At 48.4% G+C, this 21793-nt stretch overlaps 1 protein-coding gene across 1 annotated transcript in view; it reads left to right on the top strand.

The window, feature by feature from the left end:
- The first annotated feature begins 521 nt into the window (after positions 1-521).
- Positions 522-21793, top strand: part of UNC93A (unc-93 homolog A) — a 261105-nt gene continuing 239833 nt past the window's right edge. The window contains exon 1 of the mRNA XM_085611371.1: positions 522-1086. Within this exon, the coding sequence (XP_085467497.1) occupies positions 1000-1086 (87 nt within the window). The 5' untranslated portion in view covers positions 522-999. The remainder of the gene's footprint in view (positions 1087-21793) is intronic.

Below are 21793 nucleotides of genomic sequence, written 5' to 3'. Positions count from 1 at the left end.
AGTTGCTGCTTATTTATTTTATGCAACTAACAACCATTGACAAAGCCAATAGTCCTGACTTGTTGTAGGTATGATGTTACTTGTATCATATATCTGGATGCAATGACAGAAACAGCAAAATACAAGTCGGGCGGCACACTATGCTAAGCACAGATTTGTAGCTTATGCGTTTTAAGGCGCGCCCTTAATTGCATTGGCCACGCCCCTTTGAGAGACCCCCCAGTTTTTTCATCCCTTTTAAAGCCCTGCCTAGCACAACTGCCCTCCTGTTACCAACTTGAGAATGACCCGTGAAGTGGAGAGTCTCGGGCGTGTGACCTTTAGGTGACACAAATGCTTTGCAGCGGCGACTCGAACCCCCTGAGCAGCGTTTCCGAACGCACTGGATTAGATATGAGTGTTTCCTCCATGGATGTTCTCTACATCTGAACGTCAAGGAAGCACGCGCAGATAAACACGGGTGTCACAATTCTATTCTTTATATAGTGTTTAGACAGTGACAGCTTTCTGGAAGCTCGACTAAGTGATTTTCGTCTCGTGTCGCAGGGCGTGAAGAGGCGCAGGGTCAGTGTGAGTTTTATAAACAATCACGAGGGCCAGAGAGTGCTGCTCACATCAATAGTGCGCTTTCAGTTTACAAGAGTGTACTTTATCCAAGCAGCCACGGAAACAGGCTTGAACAACTGAGTCGGACACCAGGGCGCGGGGGAACTAATCTTTCCAATAAATAGCCCTGGGCGCTGACACTCAGAGGAGGAGTCGATAGCCGCCTGCTTGGGCGTTGGTTCTGAAATGCCCACCACTGCCTCTCAAGAAGTGAATGAGTAACAATTACAATATCGGCGACCTTTCTTTTCTTGCCAAAGTTCAGTGGCGCTGGCACACATGGCTGGCCCAGCAGTCTTCAGTCAGATCTGAGGGTCTCCCTGTCCAAGGAGCTCTACTGCAGACCGGGCTCTGGGATTACACGGGCATTTCGATCGAACCGAACAAGACAAAATGGCGCACCACCTCAAGAACATCCTGATTGTTTCTCTGGGATTTTTACTTCTTTTCACGGCCTTTGGAGGAATCCAGAGTTTGCAGGTAAGCAGTGGCTCTAGAAGTAATTTTTAGTTCTCTGATAAAACTGGTGGGGGCAACTGTGAAAAGTGAAGATGTAAAGATCGTGGGAGCATATCTATCTGTCTATCTGTCTATCTATCTATCTATCTATCTATCTATCTATCTATCTATCTATCTATCTATCTATCTATCTATCTATCTATCTATCTATCTATCTATCTATCTATCTATCTATCTATCTATCTATCTATCTATCTATCTATCTATCTATCTATCTATCTATCTATCTATCTATCTATCTATCTATCTATCTATCTATCTATCTATCCGAAGTATAGCCCAGCTGTCTACTGAGCATGAGAAGCTTCTGAGCCTGCCCCCTCTAACTAGATTTTACATCGCGTCCTGTGAATCATATAATAACATGAGCTCCCCTGGAATTATGCGGCTATGGAGTACCAAATTATGCAGCAGAGTTGGCAACATTATGAATCAAGAAAATGCAACTATGTGGCACATTGTGTGAGAATATTATGTTGTCAGTTTGATATTTTAACACTCACATGGTCAGGGCAAATGTTTTGCCTCAATAGTACCAGTTTGACACCCGACTACATTGCCCAGCAACGAAAAGGTGACCATTTCACTTTTACCAAGGGTATGCCTCAGCACTGCACTACGTTAAAGTTTTTATTATTCTAGCTTATTTTGATGCGTTTGAACTAGAAACTATTGTTTGTTGCAACCTGCACCATAAACTCCAGATGGTGGATTATGCGGCAAATATGCTAAAAATCTAATTAGGCAGAAAACTTCCAGCCTCAGAATGGCATAATTACAGTGGCCCCTAATGCAACGTGTGCCTGTGGCACTGGGGGCCTGATTGGCCCTTTATGTATCTCATCTGGCACCGTCTGGGGTGGGGGGCGGGGACTTGGGGGGTTTCTGTGTTATATTGGCCTAGGCACAGTGGGACATACACAGAGGAACAGAGACAGGGGAAAGGGAGAAAGAAGTGAGGGAAAAAGATTGAAAGAGGGTGGCTAGAGCAATCAGGGAAAGAGGAGATAAGGAGAGAGAGAACAGATGTAATGAGAACGAGAGAGAAAGAGACGAGGAAGAGAGCGGGGCGGGCTTGAATATTTTTGGGCTGCTTTTGGTTTTGATATTAAGGAAATAGCATTGTCTACCCATGAATTACCATTCAAAAATAAGCTTTAAATATGCTTAGGAAATCCAATAATTTTGTACACAAATGTTCGTTTGCATATAGCTGAAAAAGTCGTAATTTAGTTTGAAAAGCCTGTGTTTACTTTGTGCAATTACATTTGATCAAACCCAAACAACACTGTTGTTCCTTTGTGAAAAAATGTTTTTGTTAAGTTTTCGTTTACTGTAATGCCACTGCTCTCCAGTTTTTTTGTAATTTTTTTCTCACCCATATACCTGATTTTTATGCGTGGTCTCCAAACACCAGTTTGTCATTTTCATCAAAGTGCCACTGACAGACATGGAGAGGATCTAATTCACTTGTCAATTTATAACACTTATGCGCAAAGAATGACTATAATATATCAGTGGTACCTTACGAATCTCAGAGATGCAATTCTTGGGCCCGATTCACAGAACTAATTTAAGACAAAATCCTAAACTTACTACCATTTTGGTATTCACAGAAGGCACTTACTCATTTTGGTATTCACAGAAGGCACTTACTCATTTCGGTATTCACAGAAGTTAGGAGTCCTAACTTTAGGACTCCTAAATGCCTTCTGTGAATACCGAAAGTCTTAAAATTAGGATTTTTCTCAGTTTAGTAGTAGTATAGTTAGGACTCCTAACTTTAGGACTCCTAAATGCCTTCTGTGAATACCAAAAGTCTTAAAATTAGGATTTTTCTCAATTTAGTAGTCTAAATTCAATTCAATTAATTTTTTCTGTATTACTTCCTTTCTTATTATTTTAGTTTCTTTCTACTGTTCGTTATTATTTCCCTGTAATATTCTTCTGCTGCTTCTGCTCAACCTATACATTATTTTTATTCATCCCGCTCCCATTTTTTCAGTGTTTCTTCACCCCATCAAATTACCTTCCAGTTTATGATTCTTTCTTTCTTTCTTTTTCTTTCTTTCTTTCTTTCTTTCTTTCTTTCTTTCTTTCTTTCTTTCTTTCTTTCTTTCTCTCCTTTTACTCCTCCCTTTATTACCATTCCTTCCTTTCTCCCCTATTTGCCGATCATTTATTTTCTCACTCCATATTTCTCCATATCTCTCTGTCTCTCTCCATAACCGTGTTTAGGTTGTTCAGTTAAATATCCTTAGCCAGTTGTATTGTTAGCAATTAGGAATCCTAGGTGGTGAAGGGGAAAGAGTACAGAAGGCCAGTAACAGCAACATGCCACCTAAGCCCTCCTACCATATACTGTGCCTCAATCCACAAGATGACATAGCGCATTAAAGACAGGGGAGCACAATATTTTCTGCAGCTCTCTTAAAAGACAAGCTATTTTCCAAAATAAACACGAATGCAACCTGTTTAGAACAACAGGTGACAGCAGAAATTCATAAAAAACGATAGGTATCATCCTACTTTCTGAGAAGGCAATGGAAATATTGTTTTCTGAAGACATAGTATATGGAATGAGGGGAATATTTATGTCAGTAAAACGTGTATATATCAAAAACACTAATGTATTTTCTCATAGTTCTCAATGAGGGACAGTAATTACTACTGAACTCAATGGCACTCCTTTTTTTTACCCTCAGAAGAGTGACATTTGACTTAGTCCTGCAGAGATTTAAACTCATGCTCTGGATATTACTTGTAGGTCTTTGGAGCATCTTCACTAGGCTGTCTAGCAGTCATACCAAGATTGGAATTTGGGATCTGCAAGTTACTTGTGGAGTACGTTAGACATTGGCTTGTAGGTTGACTGGGGTTTGAGCCCGAGTCAAGCAGCAACCACAATCCTAGTCAGGGTAAGAAGCAGGCAAGCTCTAAATTATCGTGTGCTCACCCTCTGGTAGCTTGGCATGGAGCAGTCAGGCTTAACTTAGAGGCAATGTGTAAAGTATCTGTTCAAACAGTAAAACAGTGAAAACATCACACTAAAAGATTCCAAATCAGGTTAGAAAAATCAAACTTAATTTAGTAAATAAAACAAGACCACAACGACAAAAATCCAAAACGTAGAACTTGAGATATTAATTTTTAAAGAATAAACAGCAATATAGCGCCTAGGAGCAATACGCGCTTACTTGTGGTATCTGGTCATGCTGGATTGGGATAAAGTAAAAAATTCAGGCCCACTGAGCTGGAGTGCGGGTCAGATACATGGACCCAGTGAGTCCCGCTCAACAAAAGTACCTTGATCCTGGCCGCATCAATGTTGAAGATGCGGGGTACAGCAGAAGCAGTGAGTCATGTCGATCCGCACAGTGGCGGTGATGCACCGGTCTTGATCTGCACAGCAGCGGCGATGCATTGGCTCCGATGAGCGAAGAGCTGAGATGCAGAGATTCGGCACCGTCGTCAAGGATGCCGTCAACGGGGATGTGAAGACCTTGGACTGTGGAGAGTATCACATAGTCAAGGCCGATCCAAGGTGCAGAGGCGATGTGCCGGTTCTGATCCACGCAACAGGAGTGCTGCGCCAGTTCTAAACCATGCAACAGGGGCGATGTGCCGGTTCTGATCCATGCAACGGCAGCGATTAGCAGGTTCGACAGACGATGCATTGATTTTGTTGAAGCAAGCTCCTTAGGCCCACTTCCAAGGGTCTAGGACTGGGGTGGCACAACTTGGCAGGGCAGACTCACAGATGGCATAGTTCAGGTGCAGAAACTAGTAGGATGGAAATCTTCTATGTCCCTGAGACTTCAGATCAGGAAGCCGTCCAGCAAGCCCTTGGAGTCACTCTGGGTTCAAGTAATGTTGGTTCCATACTTCTCACCCAAGTAGGAGAACAGCAGGCCAGTACAGTAAGGCAGGAGTCCAGCAAAGTAGCAGTCCAGCAGAATGTCAGTACTTCAGCAGCACCCTAGTCCTTCATCCTGGCAGAGTGTACTGAAGTGATGGTGTCAGAGGACCAGTACTTATTCCCAGTTGGGCCTTTGAAGTGGGGAGACTTCAAACACAGGTCTTTGAAGTGCACAGAGGTCCTTCCTTCCCGTGCTGGCTCCAGAATCACTGCAGGGGGGTATGCAGCCCTTTGTTTGGGGACAGGACACAGTCTATTCATGTGTAAGTGAGGCTGAGTTCAGCTCCTCCCTCCCATCCTCTAAGGATGGCCCATCAAGTCACACCTAAGCTGACTTATATGTGTAAACAGAGACGGTTCAGGCTTGGCAAAAGGGTTATTTAGCCAGGTCGACATGGCAGTGTACAACTGCACACACAGGCTCTGCAGTGGCAGGCCTGAGACATGGTTAAATGGCTACTTCAGTGGATGGTGTAATCAGTGCTGCAGGCCCACTGGTAGCATTTATTTTACAGGCCCTGGGTACAGGGATTACATCTTTATTAGGGATTTATAAGTACATTAAAAATGCCAATTGGTGATGAACCAATGTTACCATGTTTAGGGGAGAGAGCACAAGCAGTTTAGCACTGGTTAGCAGTGGTAAAGTGCACAGAATCCTAAAGCCAGAAAAAACTAGGTCAGAAAAGTGGACGTGTTAGGCAAAAAGGTGGGGGGAGCACCAACCCAAGGTTGTCATGTTTAACACGTGTCCCCCCAGCTGAAAGAGGGGAGAGCTACCCAACCTCTTGGGAGTTCTCTTCACTAAGGCAGAAAAACCTGGAGAGACCATCAGCATTAGGGTGGTCTGACCTCAGGCGGTGCTCCATCGTAAAGTCCATTCCCTGTAGGGAGATGGAGCACCGCAACAGTTTGGGATTTTCACCCCTCATCTGCAAGATCCATATGAGGGGTCTGTGGTTGGTCGGATCCAGGACCAGGAAGTGAGCCCAGAGCAGGTATGTCTCAACTTATTCAGTGCCCAGTCCACAGCAATGGTATTCCACCTCTGTTCCTGTGGAAATTACCTCCTACTAATGAAGGCTACAGGTTTGTCTAGAACCTCCTCATTCAACTGTGCTAAAACTGCACCTATGCCATGCTCTGAAGAGTCTGTCTGCACGATGACTTGTTTGGAGAAATCAGGTGCCTTGAGTACAGGTGCTGTACACATGGCTTCATTGAGGGTATCAACGTTTGTCTGCCAAGCCTCTGCCCAGATCACCAATCTGGGCTGCTTCTTGGAAGACAGCTCAGTTAAGGGGGCAACAATGGTGCCATAACCCTTAACAAATCTGCAGTCGTGGCCTGTGAGGCCTAAGAAGGCTCTCACTTCTGTCTGTGTTTTAGGTTGTTGTCAGGCCATGATAGTTTCAATCTTGGCCTAGAGGGGCTGCACCTTGTCCCCACCTTCCAGGTGTCTGAGGTACACCACGGAACCCTGCCAAATCTAGCACTTACTGGCTTTGATGGTCAAGCTTGCCTGTTGTAGGGCCTGAAGAATCTCGTGGAGGTGATGCAGGTGTTCCTCCTAGCTAAAACCGTAGACATCAATGTCTCTTAAGTAGGCAGCATAAAAGGCCTTGTTAATCAACCTTTAGAAGGTAGACGGGACATTCTTCAAGCTAAAGTTCATTACCTGAATCTGGAAGTAGTCCTCTGTGTTTGAAAATACTGACCACTCTTTGACCCCTTTTGTCAGAGCGATCTGCCATACCTTGACGTTAATCAAAGTTACTGAGGAATTTGGCAGCACCCAGCCTATCAATGGCCTCATCAGCTCAGGGAATGGGGTGTGCATCAGTTCGGGTGATGGAAGTGTGTCCTCGGTAGTCCACGCAGAACCTGAGTTTTGGAGTGGTGCCTGGTGGGGCAGCCTGTGGTACCAGCATGACAGGACTGTACCAACGACCATTGGAGAGCTCAGTCACACCTAATGCCAGCATCTTGAAGACTTCCCCTTTAATAGTGGCCCTCACCTTGTCTGACAATCTGTAAATGATGTTCTTCACAGGTAAGTTGTCTCCAGTTTCCACATCGTGGATGCAAAGATGTGTGAGTCCAGGGGTGAGTGAGAACAGTGAGACAAAATGTCCCAGCCACTGGTAACAGTCCCTGTGCCGTTCTGTTGTCAGGGTGGAAGAGAGGTTGACACCCTCCACTGACTCATCATTTTCTTGTGCAGAGAGGAGGTCAGTGAGAGGTTTGCTCTCCTCTTCCATCTCCTCATCCATCACAAGGAGCATGCTCTCTTCAGACCTTTCAAAGTGAGGCTGGAGTCTGTTCACATGGAGCACCCCTTGGGGAGTTCCTAGGGGTCTGGAGATCTACCAAGTAGGTGGTCTTACCCTTCTGCTCCTTGATTTTGTATGAGCCGGTCCAGTGCTCCTGGGGAGTACTGATTCCATGACACATACTTTCTGGCCAGGCTGAAGATCCACCAGAGCGGTCTTCTGGCCGTACCAGAGCTTCATGGCTTCCAGACTGGCCTCCAAATTACTTTTTGTCTTTTTTCAGAAGCGATGCATCTGATTGCGGGCGACCATCATGTAACTGAACACAGCCTGTAGTGGGGTTCCTGGGAGGTTGCTTCCACCCCTACATGACATGGCTCAGAGGTCCCTTAACAGCGTGGCCATAGAGGAGTTCAAAGGGTCTGAACCCTACTCCTTTATGTGGCCCCTTCCTGTAGGCAAAAAGAAGGCATGTCAAGAGAACATCCCACTTACACCTCATGGGCACAGGCAGGCCCATAATCATGCCCGTCAAGGTCTTGTTCAATCTTTTCACAAGACCATTGGTTTCGGGGAGAAAGGGCGTGGTGAACTTGAAAGTAACACCACACTCCTCCCACATTGACTTTATGTGTGTGGATATGAAGTTAGTTCCGCTGTCAGACACTACCTCCTTGGGGAACCCAACATGGGTAAAGATTGCCATCAGAGCTCTAGCCACCACCGGTGCAGTTACTTTCCTCAGAGGGATGGCCTCTGGATAGCGAGTAGCATGGTCCACCAAAACCAAGACAAATCTTTTGCATTAGGCTGCCTTGGGGTCCAACAGTCCAATGATGTTGATGCCCATCCTTTGAAAGGGGGTGCCAACAACTGGTAATGGGACCAGGGGAGCTTTGTGCTTTTTACCTAATTTCCCACTGGCCTTGCAGGTGGGACAGTACCTGCAGAATGCATATGAGGCAGTCTTCATTCTGGGACAATAAACATTGGAGATAAGCCTGGTGAAGGTCTTTTCTTTCCCTAGATGTCCTGCTAGGGGGATATTATGAGCCAAACCCAATAGGAATGTCCTGTAACACTGATGGACCATGAGCACACAGGCTGCCCCAGCACCAGGATATTTAGGCTCGCTATAGAGGAGATCATTCTCCCAGTACATTAGAGGATCCCCAGAGGCTTCCCCTGCTTCATGGGCTGAGGCCTGTCACCTCAAGCCATCAGTGTGGGACACTCTTTTTGCGCTCTGCGAACTCCTCCCAGTGGTCCCATCCTCAATTTGCCATCTAGCAAGCTCAGGTAGGACACGTAGGGCAGCAATGTCTTCCCTGGTCAGCCTCCTCCTCAGGGACCCCGTCAACCTCCACCACGGGAACTTCAGGGGGTGGTTTCCCACACCCCTCTGTTTGGCAGCTGTCTGGGTCATTGTTCCAGGCTGCAGACGCCCTTGACTCGCTTGGTGGGCAGCCATGGACCGTGTGGTCATACAGACCCACTCAGGCTATCCCATCATCGCCAAGTGTGACCTGAGCATTATCTCCCTCCAGGCACTGTCCTCCAGGTAGTTGCCTAGCAAACAATCAACAGGCAAGGCAGAGTTCACTGCAACTTTCAGACAACCTGAGGCCCCCGCAACTCAAAGGGAACCAGAGCCATCAGTAGAAGTCTCTCTCGATTGTCGGTAGCTACAACTTGGAGGAATATGTTCGGTAAGACCTGCTCTGCAGACACCAGCTGGCACCTGGCAATAGTTTTGCTGGCTCCTGAAATATGAATATCGACAAAACATGTGCTTTGTCTAAGGAAGAGGAAGTCTACACAGACTTTCCCTAAGAGGAGGCTTTGCTTCTCTGGATTTAATTCTGAACTTACAAGCTCCCTTAGCTTTCGGTCAATCTTGATCAGTATTCCTTTTAGTCTTTACAAAGAGATAGCTGCATTAGCCTTTCCCAAAAAACAGAAGCCTTTTGAGGCATGAGATACGTTACCACGATTAATCAGATTTCCTGATTCATTGACTTTTCCACCACGCTCAGAATTTTTAGAAGGGGTCCCACTACATCCAGATGTTCGTCTTGACAGGATTCCCATGTCTATTTAAACCCCGAATAACAAGCCCTTAGTCAAGTATGCAACCATTTGTGAGCTAAAAGTTTGTTGCTACCTTTTCCTGGAAAATAGGTCTGAGGCATTCAGCCCACATTTTGGATTGGATAGGCTTACTCATGGGTTGTCTTAGTTTAGTTTCAATATATTCGCCCACATGATCAGGTGGGATCCAATTTGAAGAATTAGGATGCTGCGCAATGTATGGGTTTAGCATGAGCTGACCGCTAGCATCCAAAATTACTGTTTGTATGACATGAAAAGCACAGATGGTAGAGAGTGGGAAAATGTTAGTTTTTTATGATTTCGGTCCACCAATAGAAATTTGAGTCATCAATTACATCACAGTCTAAGCTAACATCATCATAAACCACGTCATCTTCATCATTAATATCATCATCAATCTATGTGTTTCTCAAAACAAAGTCAGGCTGCTTTTTTTGCCTTACAATTTACCCCCAGGCTCGAAAGTTGTGAATGTGACCATAAGTCAGTCTCAGAAGGTTCCTGGGAACAACTAATTGCTAACCTGACTGAGTTGAAAATCCCTTATACCCTAGGAGAATGCAAAGGGAGCATATTTTTACTTTTGCAGAACATTTACAATCATTCAAAGAAAACTGATGTGCCTTGTTAATAACAACAATCTCAATTTTGAATGACGAATCAATAGTGATATGGGTGGTGTTAGAATTTATGTTTCAGGTTGGCTATGGTATGCAGCCAAGCTAGGCAGAACTCACCATACTAGTCAGGGCAACTAAATTACACACCAAAGATAACCTGTGCTCACCTTCTGGTAGCTTGGCACAGAACAGTCCGGCGTATCTCCATAGGGAATGTGTAAAGCGTTTGCCCAAGACAGTAACACCACTGACACTTTGAATACTCCACCAAAGAGACTTCACACAAGGTTTATTAAAATATGTATTGTATATTGTGCATAAAACATAGACGAAAATGACACGCATCATAAATATTGTGCATACTATACCAATCCTGAAATAGTACTCGTTATCCTGACTATAGAAGCATCAAAACAACATACAGTATAACATCAGGACAGGAAATGCAGCGGTTGATGAACAACATGCGAGTCATCACATGTCACCATAATTCACCAGTAGTACATACATTACACAAGAGTGTGAGTAATGCAACCTGGTTTGGAAGCAAACCATCTGAATTGCAGTTGAAAACAATGATACAGTGCACATGCGCTATTACTAAACGTTATAGGGTGCACAAGCACAATAATATGAGGCACAGAAGCACCTGCATGCCTATTAAAACTAATCCGGTAATTTTGCGTTCCTACCCACTGCCGTCTCAGCCTCAGAATTGGGAGAGACTTCCATTCGGCCTTGTGGAGACCAGAATGCCACAAGACAATTTTAGGATATATGCAAGGTATTCAAAGTGCTTGAGGCTACAAAAGCTTAAAAAGTCTCAGTGTGTAAAATTGATTACGATCCCCAAGAATGCTTGGGTCCGATCAACGGGGAAAACACATAAGCATTTAGCACATACCACCGGGGGCTTTGAAGCCAGGACTGAACACGTCCTATAATAACTTCAGTGGGGGAAAGGAATGTGATTAGCACAGGGCAACGCGGTTCCTGTACCTTGGTGGGTAAATACGGCATGAACAGCGATAAGCAAATGCAGCGCCGCTCATGTGAGGAGCGAGGATGTTCTCATGCACACTAGTCCCGACACGCTGCTCCCCGGACGCTCCTCCTGAGGGGAAGCGTGGTACTGGTAAAATTCTCATCAATCCAGAGCACTGTTCACGAGCAAAAATAGAAACAGGGTAGGGAATCTTTCTGATCTTTGAAACCCCTACAAGAATGGGGGGCATGCCACCAGTCCCTGGAGAACAACTGGGGAGCACAAAAACAGGGAGGCAGGCAGCAAGCACCACCTAAAGCGGTTTGCAATGTGGCAGTCTCTCTTGTCACCTAGCAATCAGTAGGCAGCAGATCAGCACAACAAAGCAGTTAGTCCAAATGGTGGTTTCCCCTTGTAGCACAGCAGTCCTCTGGCAATGTGCAGCATGTAGAGCCAGCAGTGTCTAGTTGCAAATCCCACTCAGTGTCTAAAAATATGGGATCAGAGCCCCTGTACTTATCCTGAAAATGTCTTTCTTCAAGAGGTGACTTCAAAAGAATCCTTAGAAGTGCACAACACCCCCTTTCTTTCAACTCAGCCCAGGCTCCAGACATACAGTAGGGGGTAAATGAGCCCTTTGTGTGATGGCAGTGTAGAGTGCCACCCGGCCTCTATGCAACAATGTAGCTATCACACAACCAGAAGTTTGGGCTCGGCTGAAGGGTATAAATAAACGGTTGAGAATCGCTCATGGTTCTTCCGCGAGACCGTTACATGCAGAGTGTATGTCCATCATTTATGGGGGTAGGCCTGCAGCATACGAGCATGCCATGAGGCCTGGTAACAACCCTCACATTGGCAACGAGGTCAGAGTTCCCTCTGCGTGCGAGAGTGCCTACCTTTCAGTGAGGAGAGTGGAGTGGTGTGCGGCATTGTGGTTCTCACTGACGGGTGTGTGGTTCGTCGCTGGTATGTGCAGTGGTGTGCTAGTGGCTGGTGCAGCTGGTACCTGGGGCTCCCCCAATAACACCCCTTTACACCACGTGGCCTGTCGGCATCCCTGTCAATCCTCAGCAGTATGGAAGGCTGTGGTTGCGCTCTGCGCTGAAGTTTCTAGCTGGCAACGTGTGACGGCCTCACCCCCAGGTGGCAGCCCACAACACTGCAGGTCTGTGGATGCACGTGGCTATGTGCAGGCCCCATGATCGATGAATGACTTGCAGAGTCACAAGCATGAGGTACTGTTGCAGTGGAGTGTGCCCCAGTCACGTTCCCCAGCATTGTTTGGTCTTGGTGTGGGAGCATGGGCTTTTCAAGGCTGAAGGGTGCTGCAGTGGGCCTGTGTGGTTGACAGAGAGAGAATCAGAGGCATAAGCATGCAAAGCAGGCAGCTTGCAGATGCATAACAGAAGGAGCACTGTGATCCAGAACACGTGTATAGAACACTAATCCATAGACTGCAACAGAGACCACTGTAAAAGGCACTGCAAACTGTTACGGTAGCAAAGGTGGATGAAAAGCCGTGTGTGGGTGAGAGCAAGGCAAAAACTGTGATAACCCCCTGTGCACTCACAAACCCCTGCTGGAAACACACACACTGGAGCAGGGACGCATGAAGGTTCTGAGGTACCACTTAAGGGAGCAGGACAAGAATAGCATGTCCTTCCCACTATATGATGCTGCGGCCTCCATCTCCCAAGGCGCATATGCACCTGTGGCCGTGCTTCCACCTTTCTGCCAGTTGGCGGACCCTGCAGTGGCTATCCCATGGTGGTGTCAGTGGATAGAGTGATTTTTCACGCATCAAGCAAAAATTACTTTTGCTTGATGCGCGAAACCGACAATGCAGTCAAGCAGTCTATGATACTTCACATGGGTGGTGCAGAACTCTACGATCAATTCAAAATCCTGCCCAATACTGTCAGCAAAAATGACTTTTATGCAGCTGTGACCATCCTGAATCGGCATTTTGATCTTCAATTGAACCCATTTGAACCCAGTTATCAAGCTGTGGCCGGCCAGAGAGACTGAAGATGAGTCTGTTGATTTATTCTATGCACGACTGTGCCAGCTTGCTAGCACTTGCCCTAACATCGAATGGCTGGTCATCCAGCATGAGAAAACTCATTCTGTACCAACCTGGCATCTCGCTGGACAACATTGTGATCCTGGCCAGATCGCACAAATTGGCAGACAGTCGAGCCGAGGACAAAGGGGCGGCCCACTCCCGTGGGGTATTTGTACCGGTGACTCCTAAAACAGTGAGAGTCAAGGAGGAAAATATTGACGCCATCCAATGCCGGCCAGCCAAGCCACGTCCGGCTAGCAATCCTAAGCTAGGTGAGAAATCCTGTGGAAACTGCGGGATGATGCAACAAATCTGTACCCAGAGCAAGGGAAGCACTGCCTGAAGTGTGGCCACTCCAACCATTGCAAAGGTGTGCCATAGTGGTGGTCAGGCAACCGGTTCCAGCTACCAAGGTCGGCTGACTCTCAAACAGCTGTCCATTAAGGAAGACGAGGAAGTGTTCATTATATCTTTCACAGGGCAGAACAATCAGTGCAAAAGACCACATCCCATGTGCAAAGTCATGATTGGTGGAGTTGAGATCACAGCCTTGATTGATACTGGAGCCTCTGTAAATGTGATGGACACTGCTCAGTTTTGCAAGCTGGCTTTGCAACCCACCATTGCAACTACAGAAGCAATAATCTGCCCATATGGTGGTCATGACCCAGTTCCCCTACAGAGAGTCACCGATGTGCTTCTCGAGAATGAAGGCAAGAAGACACAAGCTAGTTTACACATGACAAAAGGAGACACTGGTAACCTATTGGGGTGTCACATGGCAGAGGACCTCAGCCTAGTCTTTTTCACCCGACAAGTACACCAGTCACATGTGGATGACATTGTGGATGAATTCCCAGAACTGTTCAGAGGTCTAAAATTGGTCAAAATGAAACTCCACATTGACAAGTCCGTTTGCCCTCAGGCACTGAGATATAGAAGGGTCCCATTCTACATGCATCTGCTCGTGGAAAAGGAACTGGAACAACTCGAGGTGTTGGGAGTTATTGAAAAGGTATCTGGACCTACACCATAGTTTTCACCACTGGTGATTGCCCCAAAACCAAAAGAACCTGGGGCAATAAGACTCTGAATTGATATGATATTGCCTAATAAAGTGATCCGCCACAACAGGCACATCACACCCGCTGTTGATGAGATTGTGGCCATTTGAATGGAGCCTGCTGGTTTTCAAGAATTTACTTGAATAACGGATATCATCAGCTTATGCTCGATGAGGCGAGAATAAGCTGTTCAACCCACAGATATCGTCATCTTAATTTTGGGATATCCTCAGCAGCTGATGTCTTCCAGGAAGCCATTCGGAGGCAGTGTTGGGCCTGATGGGCAAAACGAATGTAATTGAAGACATCCTCATCTTCTCGAACACCCTTGAGGAGCATCACAAGAGAATGAGAGCTGCCCTGAGATGCCTTGCAGCTAGTGGCCTGACTCTGCATCGTCAAAAGTGCCTGTTTTACAATTCAATGGAGTTCTTAGGACACCATTTCTCCAGTGAGGGCCTTCAGGTGACTCCAAATAAAGTAGAAGGCATCCAATCTGCCGCAGTCCCACTAAATGTTTCCGAGATCCACAATTTTTGGTGGATGGGAAATTACTGCAGCTGTTTTATTTCCAATTTGGCCACATTGTCAGAACCATTGAGGGCCTAACCAAGCATGAACACCCGTGCAAATGGATCAGTGAGGCGATGCAAGCTTTCAAGCATGTGAAGGGGGCACTCCTGCATGATGCCACAATAGCATACTCCAGCCCCAAGCATCAGACTGAACTGGTAGTTGACGCAAGCCCAGGAGACCTTGGTGTCGTCTACTACAGGAGAAAGGGCAGGGCTTGTGGGAACCCATTGCCTACGCCATTCTGGCACTTACTGATGTGGAGATGCGCAATGCCCAAATAGAGAGCAAGGCTCAGGCCATTAGGAGGGCATGCCAGCACTTCCACCTCTACCTGTGTGGGCAGAAGTTTGTAGTGGTGACTGACCACAAACCACTGGTTCCTTTGTTTGCCGGCACTGCCAGGAATGGGTCACCAAGGATTCCAGAGATGGGCGGTCCAGCTCCAACAGTACTCTTATGAAGTAATATACCGGCCTGCCACGAATAACCCGACTAATCTCTCCCATCATCCCCTGGGGCCAGAGACAACTCAACACGTGGAAGATCATGAAGCTGCAAAAGGCTTTGTAAGAATGAAAGTGTCTGATGCTTGCCCATGCACACTTTTATTTGCGGAAGTTCAAGAGGCAACAAATTCGGACCGGTGCAAATCGAAGGCCAAGGAGGCTCTCAGGCACCAGCAATGGAGGAACTTCCTAGACGGAGTCTGGGCACTCACCACCGAAGAACAGGCAGCAACGACCCGGATGTGGCGGATCTGTGATGTGCTGAGTGTAAGTAAAGGAGGTTTGCTGTTGGAAAGGTGCCAGCTCATAGTTCCACGAAGCTTGTGGGCTCAGATAGTTGAACTTTCTCACCAAGATCACCAGGGAATCACCAAGACGAAGGCACACCTCAGGGGCAAGTTATGGTACCGGGAATGGACAAGTTGGTTGAGGATAAGTAAGAGACTATAATTCATGTACCATCACGAGTGGCGCCCCCACCAGTGGCGCCGGTCATCACAGAAGAAGCCAGCCTGCATCCGTGGTCATCCGTTAGTACTGACTTTAGGAGCTTCCCGGACAGTCATCATCGACAGTCATTTCAAGTATCCTGCAGTGGAACTTGTGAGGTCTACAGCCTTTGTCAACGTCAAACCAGCACTCGAAAAGATATTTGCAATGTTGGGCATTCCGGAGGAGATTGAAACTGACAATGGCCCACTTTTCCAGGGCCAGTAGTTCCAGGAACTCCTCCATGGGTTGAACATCAAGCACCGGAAAATAACCCGACAGTGGCCACAGGCCAATGGCGAAGTGGAACACTTCATGCAGATGCTCAATCAGTTACTCAGGATTGGAGTAGACAGGGGCGAAGACAGTGAGTGTTGCCTGCATCAGATTCTAAAAGCATATCGGCAGACCCTCCATACTACAACCAGATTTGCCCCCAATGATCTAATCATGATTCATGTTTTCAAGGTAGGCCGCTCCCCACGCCGCACTACCTGTGTGACCGTGTCCCAGCCGCCGCTGCTGCTGTGAGTTCACCGCTGCTGTTGCCCTCATTGTGGTGCTTCTATTTTACTGTATTTCTGCTAATTTGCCCTTAACTCTTGATTTCTCACTGGTCATTGGTTACTTTTGTGACTGCTGCCCCCAATACTCTATTTCTCACTGTTGTGCTTGTATTTTGCTTTTTTTCCCCTCTGTTGTCTGTTGCCCTTATTTCTTGATTTCTCTTCCTTCCCGCTGTTTCCCACCACTGCCTCCCCTGCGGCCCCGTCCCCCTGAGTGCCCATTCGCCGCCCCGCTCCCGCCTCTCAGCTGTTCCTCCCTCCCACCTCCCTTATATGGTGGCCGCTGCGCAGTGGGGAGAGCGACCCTTGACCCTGTTTTCAGGGTAGGCCGCTCCCCACGCCGCACAGCACCACCTGTGTGTCCGTGTCCCAGCCACCGCTGCTGCTGTGAGTTTGCCGCTGCTGTTGTCCTCATTGTGGTGCTTGTATTTTACTGTATTTCTGCTTATTTGCCCTTAACTCTTGATTTCTCACTGGTCACTAGTTACTTTTGTGACTGCTGCCCTCAATTCTCTATTTCTCACTGTTGTGCTTGTATTTTACTGTATTTTGCTTTTTTTTCCCCTCTGTTGTCTGTTACCCTTATTTCTTGATTTCTGGTGCTGCCCGCTGTTTCCCGCTGCTGCCTCCCCTGTGGCCCGGCCCCCCTGAGTGCCCATCCGCCGCCCCACTCCCGCCTCCCAGCTGCTCCTCCCTCCCACCTCCCCTTATGTGGCGGCTGCGCCGCTGGCGCGACAAAGGTGCACCTAAGGCAAGCCCGTCTCCGCCTGGACTGCGCCCAGCGCCAGAACCCCTGGCCCCCGCGACCGACAAGACACCCGACACCGCTACGATGACAGCACCTTCCACACACTCAACACCGGACGATTAAAAACCTGCTTCCTGGCCGCCCTGAAGCGCACCCAAGGACCCTTCTCCTGCCGGAACTGCAGCTTCACCAGCACCCGACTCGCCAACCCGCCCACCGGGAAAGAACCCAACTACCTCAGATGCATTCTTCTCAACACCCACTCTGCACGGAAACACGCCGTTGAACTCTGGGACCTACTCGACTCAACCTCCCCAGACGTCGCCTTCCTGACGTAGACCTGGCTGAACCCCTTCACGGGACCCGACATCGCCATAGCCATCTCAGAAGGCTACAAGATCACCCGCAGGGACCGCACCAATTGGGTAGGAGGAGGAATCGCCATCGTCCACAGGAACACTCTCAGAGTCTCGACCAACACCGACGACACCCTCAGCACAGCGGAACACCTGCAGTTCCAGATCCACACCGAACCCAACACCACCATCAGAGGAACCCTCATCTACAGACCCCGCGGACCCTGACCACAGTTCAGCGACTCCATCGCAGACTTCGTCAGCACACACACCCTCGCCTCCTCGGACTACATCCTCCTCGGGGACCTGAACTTCCATCTCGAGAACAACAATGACACCAACTCCACCACCCTGATAGACAACCTCGCCAACCTCAGACTCAGACAACTAGTCACAACACCCACCCACTCTGCTGGCCACACGCTTGACCCCATCTTCTCCATAAGCCCCCACGTCTCCTTCAACCACACCACCGAACTCCACAGGACCGACCATCACTGCATCCACTTCACCTTCCGGAAACCCACCACGCACCACCGCACCCAACAGATCCCTCGCCACTGCTGGAGCAAAGTTACCGAAGAACAGCTAATCACCACCCTCGCCCAGAGCCCACCCACCAACCCCACTGACCCCGACTCCGCCGCCCGCAACCTCAGACAGTGGATCGACGACTGCGCCAACACCCACGCCCCGTTCAAGAAACCTTCCAACAGCAAAGAGCTCTTCAAGATCGTGAAGGAACTCTCCAACCCCGGCTCCAACACCAACAACATCCCACCTTCGCAAGACTTGTGCTACTCACGTGTCACCTTTTTCCATCGCAAAATCGCAGACATTCATGACAGCTTCAACGCCACAACCGCCCCGACAACCACTGAGACCCCCGTCCCCACGATAGCCATCCGCACCGACCGCCTGCTCTCCTGGACCAACATAAACGACGACGACACCATCAAAATCATGAACACCATCCACTCCGGATCACCGTCAGACCCATGTCCACACCACATCTTCAACAAAGCCAGCACCACCATCGCACCCCATCTCCAGAAAGCCATCAACATCTCCTTCGAGACAGCAACCATCCCGCCTTCCCGAAGAGCTGGAAGCACGCCGAGATCATCGCCTTACTCAAGAAACCCAAGGCGGACCCCAAGGACCTCAAGAACTTCCAGCCCATCTCAATGCTCCCGTTCACGGCGAAAGTCATCGAGAAGACCGTCAACAAACAACTGACCCGCTACCTCGAGGAGAACAGCATTCTGGACCCGTCCCAGTCTGGGTTCCGCAGCAATCACAGCACCGAAACTGCCCTCATCACCGCCACCGATGACATCAGGGCCCTGCTAGACAACGGAGAAACCGCGGCCCTCATCCTCCTGGACCCGTCAGCCACCTTCGACATGGTCTGCCACCGCACACTACGCACACGCCTCCATGACACCGGGATCCAAGAGAAGGCCCTGGACTGGACCACCTCCTTCCTCTTGGCAGAACACAGAGCATGCGCCTCCCCCTCTTCCACTCCGAAGCCACCAAGATCATCTGCGGCGTACCCCAGGGCTCATCCCTCAGTCCAACGCTTTTTAACATCTACATGGCACCGCTCGCCCACGTCGCCTGACTGCACGACCTCAACATTATCTCTTACGCCGATGACACCCAGCTGATCCTCACCAAGGACCCCCACACCGCCAAAACCAACCTCCACGAAGGAATGAAAGCCGTCGCCGAGTGGATGAAGAATAGCCGAATGAAGCTGAACTCAGAAAAGATGGAAGTCCTCATCTTTGGATTTATCCCCTCGGCCTGGGACGACTCCTGGTGGCCGACCGCACTGGGAATAGCTCCAACACCCACAGACCATGCACGCAACCTGGGGGTCATCCTCGACTCCACCCTCTCCATGACAAAGCAGGTCAACGCCGTCTCTTCCTCCTGCTTCAACACCCTCCGCATGCTCCGCAAGATCTACAAGTGGATCCCCACCGAAACAAGAAGAGCGGTCACCCAGGCCCTCGTCAGCAGCAGGTTGGACTACGGAAACGCCCTCTATGCAGGAGCTACGGCCAAACTCCTGAAACGATTTAAACGCATTCAGAACGCCTCTGCACGCCTGATCCTCGACAGCCCTCGCCGAAGCCACATCACACCACACCTGAGAGACCTGCACTGGCTCCCCGTCAACAAGAGGATAACCTTCAAGCTCCTCATCCACGCACACAAGGCACTCCACAACACCGGACCAGCGTACCTCAATAGACGACTCAGCTTCTACACCCCCACCCGCCAGCTTCGCTCCGCCAACCTCGCCCTCGCCACAGTCCCCCGCATCCGAAGAGCGATCTCTGGCGGCAGATCGTTCTCCCATCTCGCCGCCAAGACCTGGAACACCCTCCCCATCCACCTACGGCAGACCCAAGACCTGCTGACCTTCAGAAGACTCCTCAAGACCTGGCTATTTGAGCAGTAGCAGCATTCCCCCCTCCCTCCAGCGCCTTGAGACCCTCACGGGTAAGTACTGTGCTTTACAAATGCTATGATTGATTGATTGATCATGAGGAGAAGTGCCTGAGACATCATCCCAACAGAGCCTAGCTGGAAGCCACAGTATTTGATGTTCAGGCCGCCCAAGACAAGCGCAAGGCTGCCAACGACTGGGCCAGCAATGATCAAGGAGCAGTAGTCCCTGAACTCTGTGTGGGTGACTCAGTGATAATGCAAGACCTCCATCTAGGGTGGAAATACCGTACACTACTTGAAAAGGTGTGAGGCTTGCTGGAATACAAGTACCAATGATAACTGTGCAGAGAGGGGAAGCCAGATCATCAAGGAATGTCTCATGGTTCAAAAGAGTCCAGTCACAGCACCCTGAGCAGCAGACAAGTCAACGTTAAGGGAGTGAGGATGAAGGTGATGACAATGCTGACCTCAACATCACTTTTGTTACCTGATCGGCAGGCACATCCCCAAGTGTAAGAGAGACTGCGGTGGGTCCTGGTCAGCCAGCACCAGCGCAAGTGAGCAATCACATAGAACCACCCAGGAGCCAGGTTTCCAACAGCCGCAGCCAGTGGTATGAACTCCGTACCAATCATGCAGATAGATAAAGCTTCAAGGACTTTGTATGTGTCCTTTTGAGGTCATAGGTGGTGAACTACTTTTGTCACCTTTTGTTTTGTTATTTTAGTTTGTTATTTTCACACCAATAAAAGTTGGAAGGGATGTAGAGTGCCACCTGGCCTCTATGCTACAATGTAGCTGTCGCACAACCCGAAGCCTGGGCTCAGTCAGAGGGTCTAAATAAACTGTCAAGAATCATTTGTGGTTCTTCGGTGAGACCATTACATGCAGAGTGTGTGTCCATCATTTATGGGGGTAGGCCTGTGTGTAGCTACATGCGTGCTGCGAGGCCTGGTAATGATCTTCACAGGCAGGACAAAGCCTATACAAATGTAAAGTGTGAATACCCATCTCTCTCCTAGCCCAGGAAGGCCATAGGTATGCAGATTAATGCAGATGTAACCCTGCCACACCCAACCCTTCCTGTGTGAAAGCTGTTTTGAAAGTATGCATAAAGTGTAGCTGTCACCTAGGTCCAGACATAGAGTGGAGTCAGGCTGCAAAGCGCAAAGAGTCATAAGCTCAGAGAAATGCCCACACCAGTAAGCAGGATTTATCACTACCATTCTAAACACACCAAAAATGGCAACGCTACTCCTTTCTGATTGGGAATTGCCACGTAAACACATATAAGGGATTCCTAATGCTAGCCTATGAGAGAAGTCGGCCTCACAGTAGTGAGAAACCAATTAGGCTGTTTATCACTATCAGGACATGCCATGCAATTAAGGCACATGTCCTACCTTTTACTTACATAGAACCCTGCCCTTAGGGCTACCTAGGGCTTACCTGGGGGGTGACCTATATGTAGTGAAAGGGGAGTCTAAGTCTTGGCAAGTAGTTTTGAATGCCAAGTCAATGTGGCAGTAAACTGCACACGCAGGTCCTACAGTGGTAGGCCTGAGACAGGATTGGAAACCTACTTCTGTGGGTGGCTTCATCAGCGCTGCAAGCCAACTAGTAGTATTTAATTTACAGGCCCTGGTTATATCCGAAACTACTTTACAAGGGATTCACAAGTAAATTAAATATGCCAAACAGGTGTAAACCAATCATACCATGTTTAAAGGAGAGAGCACATGCACTTTAGGACTGAGTAGCAGTGGTAAAGTGCCCAGAGTCAGAAAGCTAACAAAAAGAGGGTCAGAAAAATAGGAGGAAGCGTTTTGGGGATACCCCTGCAAAAAGGGCCAGGTCCACCACAATCCTCTTCCAGCCTAAACTAATCAATACCTTGATGGGCTTACCTACCTAGGGCGA

Source organism: Triturus cristatus, chromosome 6 (genome assembly GCF_964204655.1).
Source record: "Triturus cristatus chromosome 6, aTriCri1.1, whole genome shotgun sequence".
In the NCBI taxonomy this organism is placed as follows: Eukaryota; Metazoa; Chordata; class Amphibia; order Caudata; family Salamandridae; genus Triturus; species Triturus cristatus.
Note: the sequence above shows the minus strand (reverse complement) of the source record. Positions and strands in the feature narration are given on the sequence as shown.